Raw genomic sequence first — 24,317 nt, forward strand, 5'->3', positions numbered from 1 at the left:
GCACAGAAGGTTCACACATCAATACCAACCTGGTCATAAAATACGAACCGTGAGCTTGGAAAAACCGTTCTTAAAACAAGCCCATCGGTCACGAGTTAAGAAAAAACGTACTTAACAGACTTTTGTCAACGAATGTTCTTAATTTTGAACGTGTTTCGTTCTTTTTAGAACGACTTTTTTTCTGAGTGAATCAATACCAACCTAAACGTTATCTTATACATTTTTTTATTTCTATTTTTGTTTTATTTTGAGAAAATATATGCTTGGTTACAAAATTTAAACAATTGTAAGTAAATTATTTGTTCACTGCTAATTCACAATAGAGCATCAGCTGTTTCGAAGTGAACTTTTGTTCGCCCGAAATTGCCGATAGGTGGAAAAGTTCACCCGAATAAAAGAAGTGAAGGCGAACACTTTTCCGCGTGAACTTCGCGATAAGGGTGAGTGATTGGAGTAATTTATCTGCCATCTTAGCAAGGCACGAAAAAAGCAGATTTCACCTTGCCAGTTTTTAGGAGTGGAAAGAACTTGAATTAAGATAACACAAATCTTCAACTATTGATCAAGAAAATCTAAATTTGATACGAAAAGAGGAAATGTATTGGCGGCAAATTTTAAAAAGGCTCTTTGCTTTAGTTCAAGTACTTGGAGCTCAAAATCTCGCATTAAGAGGAACAACAGAAACTTTGTTCACGCAGGGCAACGGCAATTTTTTCAAATTTCTCGAATTTCTAGCTTTGTTCGATCCGATTATGCATGACAAACCTCAAAAAGTTCAAGATAAAGACTTTCATGTTCATTATTTGGGAAAAAACATACATAATGAAATAATTAATTTGTTCAGTTCTGCAATACAAGATGAAATTGTTAAATGTGCTCGATCTGCTAAATATTTTTCAATTATTCTTGACTGTGCGTCTGATGTAAGTCACGAAGAACAAATGACTATTGTCATTAGATTTGTAACATTGCAAGGTGATGAATATCGAGTGAAAGAGCATTCTTTGGGCTTCATATCTTTGAGCGAAACTACTGGTGCCAGTATAAAAAATACTATTCTTGAAAATTAAATGGAATGAAATTACCAATAGAAGATTTACGGGGACAATGCTATGATAATGGTAGTAATATGAAGGGCAAAAATAATGGCGTTTAACGTCAAATATTAGACTCAACCCTCGAGGATTTTTCGTGCCATGCAATTCGTATCATTCATTAAATCTCGTCGTCAATGATGCTGCTGATTGTTGTTTGGAAGCAAAATCATTTTTCATGCTTGTACAAGGTATATACAATTTTTTTCTGCGTCCACCCATAGTTGGTTAGTTTTACTACGCCACGTACTTAATTTAACTTTGAAACCGCTAAGTTCTACGCGATGGGAAAGTCGTATTGACGCCCCAAAACCTCTTTGGTATCAACTCGGCAATGTATACGACGCTTTCATAGATATAGCCGTTGACTGTAATTTGAAAGGTTCAACCAGAAATGCAATGCGAATAGAAAGTGAATCTCTTGCCAGCAAAATTTTAAATTACAATTTTGTTGTGTCATTGATTGTTTGGTACGATATTTTGCTCGAAATAAATATTAGCAGTAAACTTCTTCAGTCTGAAGAAATGAATTTACAAACGTGTACTGAGCAGCTTGCTGTAACTAAGACATTTTTGGAGGACATGCGATCAGACTCAGGTTTCGAAAAAATCGTGGTTGATGCGAAAACAGTCGCTGAGGATCTTGATGTGATTACTAATTTTGAACCATCGAAAAGACCACGGAAAAGGACAAAACAATTTTCGTATGAAGGAGATGACGAACAAATTGTAGATGAAAAGCAAAAATTCAAAATAAATTTTTATTTTTCTATTTCGGATACTGCTATCAATTCCATCGATGAGCGATTTCTGCAACTGAAAAATATGAACTCTGTTTTTGGATTTTTGAACGATGTCCACAATTTGTTGAATGAGAGTAAAAAAAAAACAATTTTGAGAAGTTGCCAGAATCTAGAAAAAGCTTTAACATTCAATGAATCGAAAGATATAGATGCTGCAGTTTAATGTGATGAATTACAAGCTAACGCACGAAGAGTCCCAGAATCATTCAACCCTCTTGATGTTCTTAATTACAGTTTACAGCACAACTTGTCTGGTCTCATGCACAATTAAGTTGTAGCTATACGTATTCTGTGGACGATACCAATGTTGGTTGCGAGTGACGAGCGTAGCTTTTCGAAACTGAAATTAATCAAAACGTACTTGCGTTCGACCATGACTCAAGACAGGCTTGTAGGTTTAGCATTGCCATCAATAGAGCAGGAAATTGTGCAAAAATTAGATTTAAGCAAAATTATATCAACTTTCTCTGAGTTGTAGGCGCGGAAAATGAAGTTTTAGTAAACTCTAAGATAATTAAAAATACTTTTGTGTGTTATATTTTCGTCCTTTTGTTGAAAAAAAATATATTTAATATGCAAAAGAAATATTTTTTTGTTTTATCGACACTAAGTTTGAATTTAATATTTCTTATCACTAATTTTCTGATCTCCAATTTCTTTCTATAAATACGGGAGAAAGGGGCCGCAAATTATAACTCGCCTAGGGCCCCAAATGCTCTTGAGCGGGCCCTGCACTTACATCTCTTTTCAAGAAACCCGTCTTTAAAGTACACTTGATGGTGCAGTTGTTTAGTTGAGAAACGTCGATATTATGAATCAAATTTTGGTTCTTAGAACGTAAATTAATAGTTTCTGAAAAGATTAACATTTACAGATATCAAATCGCGCACTAACTCAAGTTTGAGAAAAAAGTGACTTCTTCGGCTACGCCGGAAAGCTACACAATTGATTAACTTTGAGTATGGCTAACATTCAAGCTTAATTCAAAATGCTCTTTTAGTACTTTTGACTAAATTGACTACATTTGTTAAATGATTAGTAGTGTTGTAACTTTTACATAAAAAAGTAAAGTAATTTGTTATTTATTAAAATAATGTAGTAGTAATATTTTAACTCCAGGAGTATGAAAGCTTTAAGTATTAGTTTTAAACATACATACAGTTTTTTCTTGCTGCAGTCATCGTTTTTGTTGCTATAGACCGCCGCCATACATTTATCTACATATAAATTTTAGATATTGAAAAAAAAATTACAACAAAACTATATTTCTATATTAAAAACCATCACCACTTTTTCTTTTTATTGATTTTTTTTTTTAATTTCCTTTTGCAGGAGTTTGAAAGCTTTAAGTTTTAGTTTTAAACATACATACAATTTTTTCTTGCTGCAACCATCGTTTTTGTTGCTATAGACCGCCGCCATACATTTATGTACATATAAATATTAAATATTGAAAAAAAAAATTACCTAAAATTACAACAAAACTATATTTCTATATTAACCCTCCGGTTAATAAATTCAACACATCTTAGCGTCGTCGTCTAGCTAGACGAAATTTTACACTTTGAATTTTATCCACAAATATTTGAATTTTTATTTAAATTTTGAAGAAAACTCGTCGCACACTGTGACTACCCAGAAATTAGTTTGAATTTTTATTGATAAATTTTGAAATGAATACGAACTATGAGGTCTTATAGGCTATATTCGTCTAGCCTGACGACAACGCTAAAATGTGACATAATCAACTTTGGTACAAAAAACCAGATAAAATAAAAAGAAAAAACTATCGATTTCGGAATTATTATAAAGACCGCCTCTAAACTTAAAAAGTCACTAAAGCTTTTCAAGATCGGGTGGGTATCAGTAAAATTATTCAAGAAAATAAAGCCTTCTCGTCTGGCCAGACGCCACAATCTATCTGAGGGTTAAAAACCATCACCACTTTTTCTTTTTTTTTTTGTTTTTTTTTTTTTATTTCCTTTTGCCTATTAAAGTATAACTAATCTGCTGCGAATGAACACAGCGCTGCTAATAATAAATTAAATTTAATAAAGCTTAATATTTGTTACTGTCCATAACATGAAGGAAAATGCAAATAATATATCGCTCATTTACTTCAATAGTGTCATAACTCAAAAAAGATGACTTTTGAGTTAATAACATATAAACGTACATTGGGTATGTTGTATAAAAAAATCTTTGTGATCAGTTAAAAATTTACCACGTGCTATAAAAATTAAAATATGGCTTTATATGCGCAACATATGGCAGTTAAAATCTTTGAATTGCTCTCGTGGAAAATTGTGTTTTTTGAGTTATGACACTATTGAAGTAAATGCTTGTCATATTATGCCTTGTGGATAAAACAATTGTAATATCTTAACCGTCAACTGCCTGACAGGATGTTCAAGATGGCTACTTTTTACCGTTTTTACAGGATGTTCAATATGGCGACGCATAAGGCCGGCTATCTTCAGCGGGTGAAAGAAAGAGATACAGAATGAGACCACGATAATCAATTAAAAAATAGGTGATCGATTCTATTTGTAATTTTGAGATTTATGCAGAAGTTATCACACATGTTTTATCCACAATGATAACTATTGTGTTCATCTACAAAAAATCCCAGCTCACTTTATTGGCAAATACATAAACAATTCTGTACATAGATGCCAAATCTGCCAAGTTTCACGTCGTTTGTGTTAACTTTTTGAACTAGTTGTTAATTCTTTCTTGTTTGAAAGTAGAAATGATAGCTTCGAAAATATTTATTCAATAAATATATTTGTTTCGATTTGATAGTTTTTTTACCGAAATGTATTAATTTCTTCTATCGAAGTTTATGTTAGCTCTAAATTTCTATACCATTCGATATTCGAAGTTTTTCAAAACTTATGGTGGTCCTTCACCGATTTCATTAATTTTAAAAAAATTTCGAAAAAAATTTCGAATTTTAAAATTTTTATATTTTGAAATTTTTTTTTGCCTAAACTTAAAATGTCGAAATAAAAAAGGCCGAAAAAAATACAAAATGTCGAAAATGTCGAAAAAAATTAGAAGCTCAAAAAAATTTTTTTTAATGACAATTAAGTTTTCAATGGACATTTGCAAAATAAAACTAAAATTTTGTTAATTTTCCAATTATTTATAATATGGATATATACGTAGTTATAACAATTTCCCGAAAAAATGTAATTGTTGTTTTGTGGAATACTTGTGGTGCACTTCATGCCAAATCCATTTTTTGCAATAATTTTCAAGAAACATAAATCTTATTTTTTATTTACACGACTCAATTAGGTATAAATAGCGCCCACAAAATTTATCTCGTTGTACCTTATACTTAAAAAGTGGTAGAAAAAGTTTTAAATTAAAATGAATCTACGAAATAATTTCGCGGTGCTGTTTGTCCTGCTTAGCTACCTTTTGACCTATACGAATGCGCAATTTCGCATTATAGATGGATTCTGTAGCAATATTTGATAATAACGCCTATTATTGCGTTGGTTCCCTAGTCAGCACTAAATCGGTGGTTACAGTTGCGCATTGCGCAATAAATACAGATCAGCGTAATCTCGCCGTTCTAGCTGGTGTAACCAATTTAAACACAGGAAGAGGGCAACGACGCAATGTGAAGAATATATATCATGATTTTGATTATAATCCACAAACAAAATTTATGGATATAGCTATGGTTTAACTGTATATAACCTTTAAACTGAATGATGCAGTGCGAATAATATTACTATGCGAAGACCGATTAGTACCGGGCTCATGGATACAAATAAGTGGATGTGTTTCTTTAGATGTAAACGGTAGAACTGCTTCTCCTCTTCTCAAAACTAAGTACGCGCAAATACAAAAGTTAGGAATGCATATGCGAATATGCGAATTTAGCAGAAACAATCATGTATGTTGAACGTATTGGAGAAGATATGTGTTTTGGAGATTCTGGAGCAGCAGGCGTTTTGAATACACAACTTTGTGTGGTGGCACAAGGTAGGTATACAGTCGACAATTTTCCGTGTATATATAGATATATAGATGTAACAAATCCAAGAGCTGGAGACTTTATAGCAGCCATGATGTAACTGAAGGATGTTATTATAAATTAACTGTTGATTGGAATACCACCCTAACTCGACTGAGTGCCGAATTTCGAAACATTTTGAGATAGGGCGTTTTCGAAACAGCAGTTGAGATATGGTGACATTCCGCTGAGCAGTCGAATTGATGATATTTTTTTTCTTGTATCATGTAAAAATAAATTGTTATAACTGTGAGCAAATATATATTTTTTTTATTATATGCTATGAAAGTGTGACGTATGTAAATGAATTAAGTTGTGAGACCAAACTTTGATCACTTTAAAGTACCCTAGTGTATAAATAGATAATGAGATGAAAACATAATTGCGGAATGACTATTTTAAGGCCCTGGCAAGCACCGTGTAAAACAACAGATCCATAGAATTCAATGGAAGTCAATCTAATCGGTTATTGTAGCCATTGAATAACACCTTAGTCATAACAATACCATAGTCAACCAATTAGTTTTTGTATGAATTAAGCGGGTGTTGCCTTATTGCTTTTAAATATGTGAAAACATTTGTTTGAAGCAATTTTTTGATTTATAATTTATTTAATAATTTGGAAAAAATTTAAACAATGTGACCTCAGGACGGACAAGGCGATCGAAACAGCTGTCACCTTGTCCGTCCTGATGTTAAGTTGTTTAAATTTTTTCCAAAACAAAACGAAAAACACAACCCCCAAAATGTGAATAAATTCCATTCCGCCATATCCATAATCTATATATTTCTGACTTGGCGAATTTATTCACATTTTGGGGGTTGTATTTTTAATTTTGAAATTTTTCTTATTTTCTATTTTATGAAGTTATGACATTTTACAGGCTAAGGCACCAATAAGCGATGCCAATATACATTTATCTATGATTAAGTGAAAATATGGTTAAGAATTGAGTATTATGAATATGGCAAGTTTTTCAGGGCCTTTAACAAAATAGGATTTTACTTTGGCAATAGGTGTCGCTGGATGTCGCACTGATCGAGCTTTTTAGAAACCTTCGGAAAGCGGTGCCACTATTTAAAAAAAAAAAATACTTGCAATAATTCTCTACAGTTTCGCAAATCGATTTCTAACTTTCGGCGGGAATGACAGCAAACACATTATTGAGCACCATCGAAAGACTACCTACTAAAATTGCGTTAACACAATGCGCTGATTTTGGCTAGGGCGCTGGTATGAGTGCACAAAATTTGTCAGCAGTAAAGAATTGTAATGATACAAATATTTGTTTATGACTTTCACTTTAAATAAATATTTACTAAAAAATAGCAATTTTGTGGCTCGGCGGCATAACCGAAAAAGTCGCTTACATCTGTTTTCGAGAAAACCAGCTTTAAAGTCTTTAAAGTACACTTAATCGTGCAGTTGTTTGGTTGGGAAATATCGATATTATGAATTGGATGTTGGATGTTAGAACGTAAATTAATATTTTCTGGAAAGATTGACATTTACAGATATGGAATCGCGCACTAACTCAATTTTGGGAAAAAAATTACTTCTTCGGTTACGCCGGGAAGCTACACAATTGATTAAGTTTGAGCATGGCTGACATTCAAACTTAATTCAAAAAGCTCTTATAGTACTTTTCACTAAATTAGCTACATTTGTTAAATGATTGGTAGTTGTAATTTTAACATAAAGAAGTAAAGTAATAGTTTAACTCCAGAAGTTTGAAAGCTTTAAGTTTAGTTTTAAACATACATATATACAGTTTCGACTTGGTGCAATCACCTCTTTTGTTGCTATAGACCGCCATGTGCCACGTGCCATGTGCCATGTACATACATATAAATATTAAATATTAAAAAAAAATACAAAATATTACAATAAAATTGTTTTTTAATATTAAAAACCCATCACCACTTTTTCTTTTTGTTGTTGTTTTTGTTTTTAATTTCTTTGTGCGTATTAAAGTATAACTAATCTACGAATCGACACGACGCTGCTAATAATAAATTAAATTTAATAAAGCTTAATATTTGTGACTGGCCATAACATTAAGTAAAATGCTATAACATACGTAGTTACATATATAAAAAATGCTTGTTATATTGTGTTGATCTACAAAAAATCCCATTCACTTTATTGGCAAATACATAAACAATTCCCTACATAGATGCCCAAACTCACAAGATTCACGTCGTTTGTGCTAACTTTTTGAAGTAGTTGTTAATTCTTTTTTGTTTGAAAGAATAAACTTTAGCTCCGAAAACACTTCTAAATATGTATATTTGTTTCGAATTGAAAGTTTTTTTTTATCGAAATAGTCTGATTTCTTTTGCGCAGGTTTTTGTTTGTTCTAAATTCTTAATCCATTCCAAATTCGTAGTTTATCCAAACTCAATTAAAATTCTGACATAGCGTTAATTTTTTTAATTTGATTTCTTTTGCCGAAGTTTTTTATTGTTCTTAATTCCTTTTCCTCTCGAAATTCGAAGTTTTTACAAACTCAAATATTTTGCCAACCTCGAATTTATTCGACATTACATTCTGATATATTTCAAAATTTTTTGGGATACTCAATATTATTTAAAATACTTTTTTAAGGTTTTGAATTTTTTTTTCGATAATATATTGAAAACACAAATTTGAAATTTTTATCACATTTTAAGATTTATGTAAAATATAATTGTTGAAATAATTAAATTTTTTCGAATGTGAATATTTTTCGATTCTAGTTTTTTCGAATATTTGGATTCAGGTATAGTTTTCCTTTTTACTTGAAAAATTGATATTGTTTTTTTTTGTTTTTTGAGATTTCGTTTTCCTTTTTTTTAAGGTAAATTATAAATTTTTTTGTTATGTCAATTTTTTTAAGATCAGTATTTTCGAATATACGAAGCTTGACAAAAAATATTACTTTGATTGAAATAGGCTTTCTGACCAATTTGTTTTGAAGTGCAAGTTATATAAACACCACTCCACACAAAAATAATAGACAAAAACAAAAAAGGCAGAACACGATACATATTGGAGAGTTTGCGAATAATGGACAAAAGAGAAAACACAGTAAACAAGAAAGAAGATACTGACTTTATTGCAGCTACTTACATTTTATGTTTATAATCAAAACTTAGTATGACAATGATACCAGTTAAGAGTGGTACTGATTTATGCCCTTTAGTTTAAAATAGCATTAAGTTAAATTTTGTAAGTATTGTTGTATATTTGTACGTATATGCCATGACTTTTTGATGCCTAATGTATACTTGTTGTTGCAAATAAATAGATCACCCCTGAGGATGCTAAGAAGCCCAGCGAAACGTAGGGTCGAAAAAGTGGAGTTTATATAACTTGCACTTCAAAACAAATTGGTCAGAAAGCCTAATTTCAATCAAATTATAAAATTAAATTGACCGGAAAAGCAATAAAAAAATATTACTTTTTCTAAGTTAAATTTTTATTAAAATGTGTCAGATGTTGTTTTGGAATATTCAAGTTTTGACATGAATTTAAGAATTTTTATAAAGCTCCTTCAACTTCGAAACCTCAATTTTTGTTATTGTATTTGAGTTTTTGTCTAGTATTTTAATCCTTTTTAGAGCTAAACTATTCAAATGTAAAATTATTAATTTTCGAAAATTTATTTTAAAGTTTTTTAACTTCTTATTTACAAAACTTTATGAAAACTTTTGAAATAAAAATTTTCTGTATTTGGACTTTTTATTTTATTGAATCGTTATTGACAGAGACATTGATCATTCAATGTATTTTGTAAGAAACTCGATTTCGTTAGTTAGAATTTCGAGTTGCGACATAAATTGGAATTTTAATTTTGAAACTACATGTTTTCGAATGTATTTGAATAGAATTTTTTTTAGCTTTTCGTTTTGGAATATTTAAATCCTTTTGAAAACAAAATTTTTAAGTTACAATTTTTTTTATTTTTGGAGTTTTGCAACTTCTTTTTATAATTTTTTGTATTTTGATTAGTTTTAATGTTTTGAAAATTTTCAGTATCAAAATTTTTCAATATGGATTTTTTTCTGAAATTGCATCGCTATTGGCAGAAGCTTTGATTATTCAATGGATTTTGGATTTTTCGAGCTACATATAAGTTTATAAAATTTTTAACAAAGTTGGCTTAAGTTTAAAACTACGCGTTTTCACTTCGATTGCCTCCTTTTGGAAATCATTTTGGAATACTTGATCTGTGATTAATATTATAATTCTTTTCGAGGCCATACAATATTGAATAATACGAATGTTTTTTATTTATATGCGTTATATATTGTCGTTTTATTTATCGATATTTCGACTTCAATTAGAAGTCATCTTCAGGAATCGTTGGATGTACCAGGTCGACCTGGTATGGCCTCAAGCTCAAAAATTTACAAACATTTTTAACAAACTAAAGGCCAAAACCCCAACAAAGAAATATTAAGTTTTTCGAAACAAAAAATTTTCCAAATTTGTCATTTTGTAAATGAATTTTGTACAATTTCAGAATTTTCGAAGTTTAATGAATTTAAGTATTTAAATTTAACTTTGTATTAAATGCATTGTATTAAAGTTGTCGATCTCGAAATGTTCCGAATTTTAAATTTTCCAAAATTGTTTTGTTGTTGCTAGTGCATTTATACTGTTTTTAAAATTTATATTTTTGCATACTTGAATTTCAAATAATAATTTAATCCTTTTAAATTAAAACTTTCGAACCTAAAGCTTTTCATCATCCAATTCGAAGCTCATTTTATAAATTTCAAATTATTATTGTACGAGTTGTTTTGACTTAAAATTTTCAAATTCAATTTTTTTCGAATTTAGAGTTTTTTCGAAATTGAAATTGTCAAAAATTGTTTATATTAAATTTTTTTCACAATTAGATGTAGTTTGGAATATCAAATCAAACCTAAACAAAAATTTGGTAGATACTTAGTATATGTATTTATAAATTTTGATTTTTATACTAGACTTTTTTCTGAAATTCCATTATTTTTTAGTTTGGGTGCACACTTTTTAAAACTGTTTTTTTTTTTTGGTATGATTGAAAGTTTTTTCCATTTTTTATATTCGAACTTTATCAAAACATTGAATTCCTCGAAAATAACATTATTTCAAAGTTTTTTCGTTGCTGGGTTTTTTCGAAGTTGTATTTTAAAAATTTAAATGAATGCAGTAAAATTAAAAATCAGTGATATACTTGGAAGATTTGGCTGGCATATAGTTAATGTAATTATATTTTTTTACTCTCACTCCGACACTCATAGATGTGCACTAAGTATGTAGTACATAAGAATACATGTCTGCCCATTCATATGTCCCACTACTGCTGCGGGTTGGTTTAACGGATATTAAAGCATATCTTATTAAGAAACCGCAATAACTTTATATACATATGAATTTTAAAATGCTTAAAAAGCTTCGACTAATTTAAATGTTCTGGCACTTCTAAATATTTTCAATATAATTTCACATTCGTGCTTCTATCCTAGATACATACATATATATACAATACTTATCTCTTTTCTTAACTTTACTACCTATCTTACAAACACACACTTTTTAGGTACGTGGCGCACTCAACGAGCTTTGACTAGTACTCGCCGACATGCCCAACTCTTCATCTGATTCATCTGAATCTAGCGGACTTATACGTATAGCTTGATACCATTTATTTGTCAAATCAGCCATTTGTGACTTGCATTCGTGCAGTTCTTGACTATTGAAACGACGTGTAAAGAATGGAATGAAAAACTTCCTATCTATACGTCCGAAACCACCAACGCGTGTCTGTGCAAATGATACATCTTCTTCTTCGGTCAACTCAGACAAATGTTCCGAATCGATAGCTTGTCCCCATTCACGTGTTTTTGAAAGTGATATAGATTTAGTACGTTTACGTGAACGTGCTGCTCCACCGCGACGAGTGGATGTTGTCGATGATGTTGTACGACGTCCCGTACGTACATGACGTTTCTTTCCTGGTTTTAAATATTTCAGCAGCGGCATAGTGGAACCACCAAAGAACAGTGTTGTGAAGAGTACAATAATTAGTGTTGTTGTGATGAGTACACGTCTTGTTTCATCATTCGGTAAATCCAAATGTAACGAAAGTGCATATGAAATAGCGCCACGCAAACCGGAGAACCACATAATGAATTGCATTTTATTCGTAATTTTGTGCTCACGAAATTTATTGACCAGAAATGCCAGAGGAAAGATATTGCAAGCTCTACCAATAAGACACAGCACAATCGACCATATAACAAATGATAGTTCCACTTGATGTTTGAATGAGAAAATGGCTAAGCCCAAATAAGCGAAGACGCAAGTTTCAGCAATGAAGGAAAGCGTACGCATAGTTTGTTGCATAGTTATTTGTGTAACAGTGGATAAATTGAAATGTGTATAATGTGACATAACAATACCACAAAATAGTATAGCCATAATACCGCTTAAATGTATACCCTCAGCGAGTACGTAGGGTGCATAGGTAAACATTAACATCATTGCAAACTCTAGTGATGGATGTTTACGTAGATCGACATGTTTTAAAAGTAGCGCTGATATAAGTGCAAATATTACACCAATGCCAGCCGAGGCAAAAAACATTTCACAAAAAGTTTGTAGCGCTCTAAATATTTTTTCACCTGCTGATGCTTGTGCTATGGCGGTGCTGGACGCGGATTGTGTGATGGAAGTGGTAAGTACAATAGAAATAGCATCGTTCAATATACTTTCGCCAAATACCAACATGTTGAGTACTGGATCGACATCAAGCGCATGAAATATGGCTACTGTAGCCACTGGATCAACAGCTGAAATTAGCGAGCCGAACGCGAAGGATTCGGAGAAGTCGAGCCTGTGAGGGAGACGTAAAATTTAATTTGAATGGCATTGAATTAAGTTGCATGTAGAATATGTGATTGGAAAATAGTTTGGACAAAATATAAATCCGAGACAAGCTAGATAAGATTAGGATGTCCGAAATGAGGTAAGGAGGTTATTTGTAGGTAAAGGCTGTGGCGGCATAGAGTTGGATTAAACTGATTGGTAAGATGGATTTAGAATGGATTCGCGAGATCGGGTTAGGCGAAACGGCTTTAAACTAAACGAGATTAAAATCTCCCCTAAAGTTTGTTGAAGTGCAACACACCTAAATGGTAAGATGCGACAAAAGCTACAGACGCATAGGCAGTTTGGTCGCCTAGCTGAAAATACATACATTGGAAAAGGCTGCAGGCTTTCCATAATCTGCACTCAAAATTGCCACGAGATGTCTCTACCCCAGCAAGTTAGAAGGCTTACAATATACCTGTCGTAAGAGGCGACTAAAATACCAAATTGATTCAAGAGGTTATGTAGCGCAACCTTTTTAAGGGGTTGCCAGCGCAATATATAGCTTCTTTTGTTGTTGTCGTATAGCTTCTTCAACCCAATTGTCAATCCCACCTACCCGTGGCAAAACCTGTTTCTTAAACAACCGAGGCTCTGGCGACTCCAAGCTCTTCATGAATCTAAGGGTTTGGAGGGCGGGGTATCCTAGAACGTTTCATGTGGTCATACGCAATCGTTCCCGAGATGGTCGAACCAGTACCTTAATGGTGCTTGCTACCGCACCGTATCAGATTTGCATCCGGCAAAAGACCATCAACATCGATAACACTCCCCAGAGCCTTCGGAGAGTGTCCTTATCGCTACAAGAACTACGGGATGTCTCTCTGTGATCTTTCAGCATCTTCTACAATATAGACTATTCATAGGCACGCAAGAGTACTCGATTGCAACTGCAAGTCTCCTAGGATTCCAGTTTGAGGACGCGTTTATTGAATGGGGCGAATCGCTGTTAACACAACAACGGCCAGGGTTCGAGGGGTCAAAATATTGTGCCCACAGCAGTCGAGCTAGCACGAGAGGGAGCCAGTACCGGAGCGTACCGGATTTATATTCGGAAAGGCCTGCAAATATCAGTTACACTTCCTAAGCCTTCACATAAGGCATTTTCGATGTCTAATCTGTAAGATACTGTGTCACAGGATTTGATAAAATACTATGAAGTAGACTACGAAATATGAATTTAGGTTTTGTCATAATTTTTCATATACATAAATGGAATTTCAATTTTAATGTTCAAGCGAATTTACTGATTTCAATAAATAATTTTTATAAAACGATCGGCGTTCATCCTTGACAAAATCAGAAGTGGTTCGAACGCTCGTGAAAAAGTATTATTAAAGACAAACGGTTAACGGTTAACGTGTAACGATTATACAACGGAAGGTACATTCAGGCAAAAACGACCAACGGCGTTGCAAAACCAACAGCAATCATCGGGGAATACGTTGGACGAAGCTCAACGTGAAAGAGAACATTCAGCGTATTCAAAAGAATAATTCGTGAGTTTCAAACATTGTGCACGTAACGCTCATTAAAAATTTATACAACGTAAACGGTATAGTATGATGGTAAAATAATCAGGCTTAAATGTAGCTCAATTAAACGTACTATTGCGTCAAAACGATATCGCGATTAGTGGTACTAAAACACATAAAGTTGCGGCTTTGTTGGAAGTGTTGGGTTCAGATGAGGTAGAGATTGAGGAGATTTCTCTAGCGGAGCCATAGGAGCAGCCATTAAATCAGCTACAGGAGTTAGTATGCAGTTTGGCAAATTCTGTGAAGGCTATTGAAACTGCAATTAAGGCAGCAGCGCTAAGCAACGACGGGATCGATTCGGTAGAAATGGCAAGTGCACAGGAAAGTGAACGAATTTCTGATCCTTTATCGCAGCGTAGTTTATCAACGCATGTAGTGAATACTCAAAATGTTCAGGAAGTGGTAGGAGTTCTTCCTGAATTTGATTCGGAAGACAATTTCAGCGCATCAGTTTGTGGTAAAAGTTGAGCAGTTACAAAAGGTGTACATGTGGAAAAATGAAACGGTGCTCCTTGCTGTGCAGTATAAGTTAAAAGGTGTTGCAAAAATGTGGTTGGGTGCTCAACCAATGTTCAAGTCTTGGACAGAGTTTGTCCAAATGTTGTTACGTGATTTTCCAAATGCACTGACCTCAGCTGATGTTCATCGCGAGTTAGCAGCACGGCAACGTAAGCCAAATTAGTCCCTTATTGAGTATTATTATGTAATGCTGTCTATTGGAAGGCGAGGGCAATGATGATGAGCAATCAATAAACGCATACACCATCCACGGTTTAAACGACAGTGGGCTTACTAGAACGCTATTAGCGATGAGTTTACGAACCAGCAATGAGTTGAGACAATATCTTGAAAGTTTACGGTCAACGGCAGAAAGAAGCGGACAGCGTAACATACTATGTGGGAGTTCATCGGAGTACAGCCCGGCAAAAGATAAACAGGTGAAATGTTATAATTGTAATGTATATGGCCATGTGACAGCGAAATGCCCGCAACCTCAAAAGAAACAACGATGTACTACGTGTTCAAAAATCGGGCACTACGCAAAAAAGTGTTCAGCAGAATTTAAACATGCTGTTGCAAAGATAGATGGAAATGAAAGTATACAACCAATGGTTCCGCCAATTGTCGAAGAGGTCGAGTGTGAAGGACGGAAGTACCAAGCCCTTATAGATACTGGTACTGATCATTCACTTACAAAGAAGTCAGGGGTGTGCTTTAACGAAAATCGAATGCCAATGTATCAACGATTGAAAGGTTTTGGTGGCTCTATAGTTGAGGTTACTTACGTTGTGAATACTAAGATTAAATTTGCAGACAAGGTTATCAATGCCAAATTGTATGAGGTACCAGATAACATGCTCAATTATGACTTTTTGCTAGGAAGGGATGTGCTATGCGGTCAAGATCGTCGTTTGATAATTGATTCTGGATCATTAGTGTTGGAAATTAAAAGCGGACAACGTTCTATGTAAACAAGAATTTAGTTCAGAAGCAACAGCAGGAAGTACTCAAATTATTAAATGATTATGACGAATGTTTTGCAGAAGGCATATCTACTCTGGGAAGATCGAAAACTACATTAATGGACATACGTGTTACTACTGAGAGCTCTATTGTGGGTAAACGGTACCAGGTACCATTTGCAAAACAATGTGAACTTTCAAGAATATTTAAAGAACTCATAGACAATAAAATTATTCAACGCAGTTCTTCTCCACACGCCGCGTCTGTAGTGATGGTAGCAAAGGCCAATGGGGAGAGCAGGATGTGCGTAGACTACCGTGCATTAAATGCAGTTACTGTAAGGAACCATTTTCCCATGCCAGTGGTTGAGGAGCAATTGGCTAAGTTAAGTGGCGGAAAATTTTTTACAATTTTGGATATGACTAGCGGATATTATCAAGTCCCGATTCAAGAAGATTGTAAGAAACTTGCAGCGTGAGGGATTGTATGAACACAATGTGATGGCTTTTGGGTTAGTAAATGCACCGATGGTATTTGCAGAAATGGTAGTACGAGTAAAGTCATCATTGAAGCACAGAGACAATGTAATCAGTTATGTGGATGAAGTGATCATAGGGGTAGCTATGATCAATCGAGGAAGGAATAATAGTTTTACGAGAGGTGTTGGAAGCGATTAAGCAAGATGATCTTACGTTACCGCCTTCAAAGTGCCAATTCTTGGCGAACGATGTTATTTTCTTGGGTTACGAGGTGTCTCAGAGGTGTCAGCCGACAACTATTACCCAGGTAAGGCAATTTCTTGGATTAACAGGTTTCTTCCGCAAATTTGTTGAAGGCTACAGTCATATCGCAATTCCACTCCCTATGTTGTTAATGAAGGATGCCGGTTTTGAGTGGGGTTCTTCACAGCAACAAGCTTTTGATCATTTGAAGGATGTTATATCAAGCAAGCCAAAGTAGGCGTTATACGATCCTCATAAGCAGCACGAGGTACACACTGATGCTAGTGATGTGGGCCTTTCTGGAATTTTATTCCAATATGAAGATAAAGGTATAAAACCAGTTTTCTTTTATAGTAGGCAATGTAGTGAGCCTGAGTCGAGATTTCCGAGTCATGAGTTGGAAGTATTAGCGATAGCTGAAACGTTAACACGCTTCCGTATGTATCTTTTGGGAAAAGCATTCACAGTAGTAACTGATGGCAATGCTATTGTTACAACGAAAGTTACAACACCACGTCTTTCATGTATTGCGAGATGGTGATTGATATTACAAGAATTTGACTTCAAAACGCTTCATCGACAGGGTCATAAAATGCAGCATGTAGACTGTATGAGCAGATCACCTACTTTAACACCAAGCGAATGTCAGACAGTTGCAGAGAATATTTGAGCTATCACAACAGAAGGAAGCCAGGACTGGGGGTATACAATGCAAATGCAAGATAAGAAACTTCAGGATATCGTGGAAGCATTGAAATCTAGTTCAGTATCAGCAAAGCAAATTCAACCAGATTATGAGTTACACAAGGGTAGGTTATACCGCAAAGTTGAAGGTGGACGACGTTTGGTAATTCCTCAGCCCGTAAGATGGCGTATCACGAAGACTTGTCGTGATGATTCCGGGCATTTTGGTGTTGAGAAGACATTACAACGACTTCAATGAGATTTCTGGTTTCATCGTATGAGGCGTTATGTTAAAGGATACATAGCGGCATGTCCAGAATGTTGCATATATAAGGTACAAGGAGGCAAACCCGAGGGGCAAATGCATCTCACAGAGATAACGCCAATAGCGTTTCGATCAATACATATGGACCATTTGGGGCCGCTTCCCAGAGCAAGAAAGGGAATCAGCATATAATTGTTTTGGTATGAGCGTTTTCAAAATATACAATTTTGAAGGCGGTGCGAAATGCAAAATCAGCTCCAGTTATTAGCATGCTACAAGAAGTGATCTAGACGTTTGGTCAACCAGTTCAGATAACTACGGATCGTGGTACAGCATTCACTTCAAAAGATTTCGAGACGTTCTTACAAACATATGGTATTCGAGATATTAAGATTGCAGTACGGACTCCGCGAGGAAATGGTCAAGCCAAACGCGTAAACAAGACCATATTGCCAACCATACGAACTATGATGAAAACTACAAAAGAGTGGGACTCTATATTACCCTCTATACAATGTAGTCGAAATTCACAGCTAAATGCAACGACAAAAGTAAGTCCGAATGATGTCATATTTAACTACGACATAAGTGACTATAGTTTGAATTGGCTTATACAGTCAATTCACGACGAAGAAATCCAGGAAACAAATACCAAACGAGGTGACATATATTTACAAACGAAAGAGCAAATTGAAAAAGAAAGAATGAAGTGGCAGCAGCGATTTAACGCCATCAGCAACCGACACGGTATAACAAAGGCGACTTAGTTATGATTACCAATGTATCAGCAGCCACAGGGGAGTCACACAAGTTCCAAACAGTTTCTGTTGAATACCCAGAAACCTGGGCATCCCAACAGACAGCTGATTGATAAGCCAACACCGTCTAAGGACTTAAGGAGTCATCTCCGTAAGCATTTTGAGGAAATACGGCACCTGAGAACTCAGACGTATGAAGCAAAAAAACACAAGCAGCTCCTTGGTGAAATCCACAAACAGGCGTCGCACTTGCCCGGTGAATCTAGTACTCAAAGAACAGAACCCAAAACTTGCGGAAGAGGAACGCATACTCCCCAGGGAAACGCGAGTCACTCTTGCTCAACTTCGTTCTGGATACTGTAACAGGTTAAACTCTTACCTGTCCAGAATCAATCCCGACATACAAAATGTATGCCGCGCTTGCAATGTGTCCCCACATGACACCAACCATATTGTTGTTGTTGTTGTTATAGCAATGTTTCGCCCCACCTAATAGCTGCGACCGATCACAAATTGTCATCAATATCCTCTAACGGGAGTCCAAGGAAACTTGCTGTTTGGACAGGGGTGGAGCATAATGAAAGGGGTGTTAGAGGCGTTGGTTCCACATTACAATTAAAGAGATGGTTGGTGTCATGGACACATTGCAAGCGGGGCATACATATTGTATGTCGGGGTTGATTCTGGATATGTAACAGTTTAACCTGTTACAGTATCCAGAACGAAGTTGAGCCAGAGTGACTCGCGTTTCCATGGGGAGTATGCGTTCCTCTTCCGCAAGTTTTGGGTACTGTTCCCTGAGTACTGGATTCACCGGGCAATTCCCGGCACAAAGGGCCGACGCCTGTTTATGGAGTTCACCAAGGACCTGCTTGTGTTTTTTTGCTTGATACGGCTGAGTTCTCAGGTGCCGTATTTCCTCAAAATGCTTACGGAGATGACTCCTTAAGTCCTAGGAGGTGCTGGCTCATCAATCAGATGTCTGTTGGGATGCCCAGGTTTCTGGGTATTCAACAGGAAATGTTTGGTTAGCATCTCATTTCTCTCGCCGCATTATGTAGATGGTGTTCTGGGGACATAAGAAGACAGCCCGTGGCGGTTCTGAGCGCAGTATTTTGGCAGGCCTGTGGCTTCTTCCAGTGGGTAGCTTTTAGGCTTGGTGACCATATAGGGGACGCGTAACACGCAAACGGCTGGCCAATTGCTTTGTATGTGGTAATGAGCGTTTTTTTGTCTTTTCCCCAAGTACTGCCAGCAAGGGATTTGAGGATTTTATTACGGCTCTGGATTTTCGGAACAATTGCGGCTGCGTGCTCACCAAAATGTAGATCCTGATCAAACGTCACACCCAAGATTTTGGGGTGTAGGACAGTCGCAAGCGTAGTGCCATCGACGTGGATGTTCAAAATGGTCGACATTTGGGACGTCCAAGTTGTAAATAGGGTCGCGGATGATTTAGTCGGTGATAATGCCAGGTTTCGCGAGGCGAAGAAACTGGAGAGATCAGGGAGGTAGCCGTTTATTCTGTTGCAAAGCTCATCGATCTTTGGGCCCGGGCCTATGGCCATTATTGTGCAGTCATCGGCGTAAGAAACGATAGTAACTCCTTCTGGTGGCGAAGGTAGTTTTGATATGTAAAAATTAAACAAAAGTGGGGATAGGACACCACCCTGAGGCACCCCTTATTTAATTCTTCTTGGCTTTGATATTTCGTTTCTGAATTGCACCGATGCCTGCCGACCACCCAGATAATTTGCGGTCCACCTTTTAAGACATGGGGGAAGGGTAGACCCTCCAAGTCTTGCAGTAACCTGCCATGGTTGACCGTATCAAAAGCTTTTGATAGGTCTAGCGCTACGAGTACTGTTCTATGGTGGGGCTTCTGATTTAGACCACAATTTATCTGGGTGCTAATGGCATTTAGCGCGGTGGTGGTGGATATCGGGCGATATGACTCTCCTATGTTAGCTGGTTACCCAGGCTTTAGTAGCGAGACCACCTTGGCCATTTTCCATTTTTCGGGTATGACAAAGGTGGAAAGAGACAGGTTGAAGACATGTGCTAAATATTTGAAACCCTCTTTCCCTAGGCTTTTAAGCATCGGCATGGCTATGCCGTTTAGGCCCACTGCTTTGGATGGTTTAGCATGACCGATGGCATCCTCAACCTCTTTGGCGGTGATGGTAATTGGTGACGCGCTGAACTTATGTTAACGTGCGCATCTGTTGCCCCTCCGTCTATTTTTGTCGACCGTAGAATACATTATGTATTGTCGGCAGAAAGCGCTCGCGTATTTTTTCGCATCCGACAGCACTTTGTCGCCAAAGGCGATGGAAACTTTGTCATTGTGCCTAGACGGATTCGATAGGGACTTTACAGTGGACCAAAGTTTACCTACACCGGCAGAGAGGTTACAACCGTTTAGGTGCTCCTCCCATTTCGCCCGCTTGTGTTCATCAACAAGCAATCTGATGCGTTGGTTTATGTCCCTTATTTGGGGGTCGCCGGGATCGAGCTGTCTTATAAGGTCACATTCTCTCGCTAAACTTGCGGCCTCTGCCGGGAAGTGGGGCCGAATTTCGGGAATTCTACCGGCGGGAATGAAACAAGCGAGGCGGATTCAATGACCTCGCGGAAAGCACGCTCCGCTTGGCGGGTATCAGTTGGGATAGGGAGGGCAGCAAAGCGGTTGTCTGTATAGGATTTGTATTCGTCCCACTTTCCTTTTTTAAAGTTAATGACAGTGCGTTTTTCTGCGACGATGAGGTTGGCGGGACGCTCGAACGAAATAAGTATAGGCAGGTGGTCGGATGCCAATGTTACCATCGGCTGCCAGTTGACGCAGTTTACGAGTTCTGCTGTTGGGAGGGCTAAGGCGCAGACTACGGGACGTCCTAGGACGTGAACAGCAAGGAGCCACAAAAGGTTTATAGAAGTTACGTGGACGTCTGGTTTTGGGGTCTAGCCCAGAACCTGTCCTTTGCAACCATCCCATACACGAGACACACTGACAAGAGTATGACCGTCCTAAAAAGATTCTTTTCCGGCAGATGCAGCAAAACCATTTCTCAGGACCGGGGTCAGGAGACGGACCCGGATTGGGTTCGATACCTTCCCGGAGCAAGAGAATATGGAGCAGTCCCACTGCAAGGAGCTGCTGGGAGGATGACAATTTGTGGGAGGGACGCAACAAATTAAATGGGGTTACACTGAATGGCAGTCGGGAAAAATCCCGAGTCGCTCCAGTACATAGAACCGACCGCCTTGGAAAGCGTAATTTTAATTGTAATGTGGAATCAACACCTCTAACACCCCTTTCATTATGGTCCACTCCTGTTGAAACAGCAAGTTTCCTTGGACTCCCGTTAGAGGATATTGATGACAATTTGTGATCGGTCGCAACTATTAGGTGGGGCGAAGCACTGCTACAACAACAACAAAAACAGTCACACAAGTTAGATGCAAAATACAAAGGCCCATATATGGTTATAAAGGTTTTGGATTATGACCGATGTAGAAGATATTCCCGATGTACCTGTAACTCAAAGACGTTATTGCGGAATTATTTCAATTGATCAAATGAAACGTTGGTGTCAGCTTAGTCCAGAACTTGAGATAGAGAACAGCGATGATAGTTCAACCGACGATTAATCGAGGCCGCTTAATTGAAGTCAGGAGAGGCCCAACTGTAAGATACTGTGTGACAGGATTTGATAAGATACTGTATCACAGGCTATGAAATAGACTACGAAATATGAATTTAGGTTTTGTTCATGATTCAATCACGTACGGCATTCTTCAAACAATTTCTGAAAGAATTCCGAACCAACATAACTTTATCAATTCACGAAATATTTGTAGAAAATGAATTATTTCCCCAAAAACTTTTGGCATTTACAATTTTATTATCACTACTAATATACTACCAAAGATACTTGTCTACTACAATTTCACTGAAGGGGATTGAATTATTCCCCGTTTTCCTTACTTCGTAAAAGCAACCCGTCGAGATGTTTCAATTTGGGAGTGTTAAAGAGCAGTCATCATTGAAGAACAAACCTCTATTAATTGAATCATGGGTTTTGTCATAATTTTTCATATAAATGGAATTTCAATTTTAATGTTCAAGCGAATTTACTGATTTCAATAAATAATTTTTATAAAACGATCGGCGTTCATCCCTGACAAATCTACGAATATGACGTGTCTCTTTATCCACTTCATTATTGCTTTTAATATATGCTACACTGCTAGCAGTGCAAGCGGGTGTGCAAAATAGTCAAGGTTCGAGAAGCTATCAGGTTATCTCAAGACCGACAAATGGCAGCCACATTAGCAAGCCAGAAACAGAATTGAGCAAAATAGGTTTTGAATAATCGAAGTTGCGTGACGCTGTCTACAAACTATGGAATTTAGAGCAGAACTCGTCTTTCTAACAACGCATAGGATTCAGTCCGATATTTTAATATTACAATAAATCAGTCGCTCTCAGTCAGATGATTCTGTACCTTGCTGTAGACATTTTAATACATAAATATTATAAATATATTTATAACAAAAATATATAATTCAAATTTAATAACACTTACCTATAAGCGACCTCTGCTACACCCAACAAATAACATCCTGCTCCAATAACCAATGCCGATATTGTAGTACCAAATATGGCGAATACCAAAATCGAGCCAATATTTTGAAAGAAGTTGCCCTTATGTAAGTTATAACCCGATTCAAATATGATCGGTGGCAAGAGAACCAAAAAGAAGCCCGTTGGCGAAAATACTTCTTCGCGCTTCCAACTGGGATTTTCACCCGACATAACCTTCAAAAACAGACCAATCAATGCGCCAAGGAATACAACAACAATGCTTTCAGGCAAATATTGGAAGCCAGTCATTAACATTGAATGTATCAACAAAATACCCAACATAATAACGCAAATAACAAAGAAAATGGACAATGATGAATTATGCTCTTGCTCGACAGCATGTTGGTCTGGTAATGGTGGGTCTGCAGTAGGTGTTGTAGCATTTTGTGTATTATTTGCAGGTGCCAATCCTGTAGCCGTAGATATGGTAGCGTTTGTTAATACATTGGTACTGAGTTCATTCGTATTTGGGATTGATGTATTTGATGATAGTGAGGAGGCGTTGATTCCAGCGGATTGTTTGTCAGCAGATGGATTGTTGCTGAATGTTGATTGTACTGATGACTTGTCTCCGGCGGAGCTGATATTTGGCTTACCACCACTTAGTGTTATATTCTGTGTGGTTTTTGTTGGTTGAATGGCAGCGGCGGAGTCCGATGGTTGGATACTTTTATTTATGGCTGTCTTATTACTTAATGTGGCATTAATACCATTGGCATTATTTTCGCCCACTGAAGTTTGGACCAGCAAACAAATAGCAAGTGCAAAGCCGCATGCCATTATTTTGCTTTTAAACATTTTTGCTGTTGGAGTTGACTGCTTCGTTTTATAGGGTTAATTAAGCCATTCGTAATATATTTTCCTTACTTTTTTAATTTTGCAAATTTACAATATTCACGAAAATTCCAATATACAATTTTTTACTACTTTACAACAACAAAACTAACACGTCATTTTAGGAAAGACTAAGAATGGAAGAACGGATAACAATAAACATCAGAATCATATGGTTGCAAGCGTTGCCAGAGCAACGCAAACTTTCAATTTGACTCTTTCTGGTACATACCCTACAAGAAAGCTAGATTGATATTGCACCCGATTACGTCACGTATGCCTGTTTTTTAAAGGGCGTTCAAACTTGTGATATCCATATCCATATAAAATAGCGGATCCAACCACCCTTATGGAAATCAATGTAATTGGTCATTGGTGCCATACCAAAACGCCTTAGCCATAGCCATACCATGGCCAACAATTCATTTTTATTTTTTCGCCTATCCATACCTTAAAAATATTTGAGTTGGAGAATTTATTAACTTTTTGAAGATTATATTTATTGTTTTGGATACGTTTTGACTAAGAGACTCACTTTTTCGGGCATATGTTTCTAATTTTTTGCGTTTTCTT

General features: G+C 36.3%; 1 protein-coding gene across 1 annotated transcript; it reads right to left on the minus strand.

The window, feature by feature from the left end:
* Positions 1-204: 204 nt before the first annotated feature.
* Positions 205-23,853, minus strand: Nhe1 (Na[+]/H[+] hydrogen exchanger 1). The gene is made up of 2 exons (XM_067767717.1): positions 22,852-23,853; positions 205-12,796 (listed from the first exon to the last, which is right to left on the minus strand). Exons 1-2 carry the CDS (start codon positions 23,706-23,708, stop codon positions 11,497-11,499), a joined length of 2,157 nt encoding a protein of 718 aa, XP_067623818.1. The 5' UTR covers positions 23,709-23,853; the 3' UTR covers positions 205-11,496.
* Between the last annotated feature and the right edge of the window lie 464 nt (positions 23,854-24,317).

The sequence above is a fragment of the Eurosta solidaginis genome, chromosome 2 (genome assembly GCF_040869045.1).
Source record: "Eurosta solidaginis isolate ZX-2024a chromosome 2, ASM4086904v1, whole genome shotgun sequence".
Lineage (NCBI taxonomy): Eukaryota > Metazoa > Arthropoda > Insecta > Diptera > Tephritidae > Eurosta > Eurosta solidaginis.

Coding starts and splice junctions, on each gene's coding strand:
- Nhe1 (XM_067767717.1), bottom strand. CDS start 23,708: ATGTTTAAAAGCAAAATAATGGCATGCGGCTTTGCACTTGCTATTTGT. Junction 12,797..22,851: donor GTAGCAGAGGTCGCTTATAG/GTAAGTGTTATT, acceptor TCTCCCTCACAG/GCTCGACTTCTCCGAATCCT.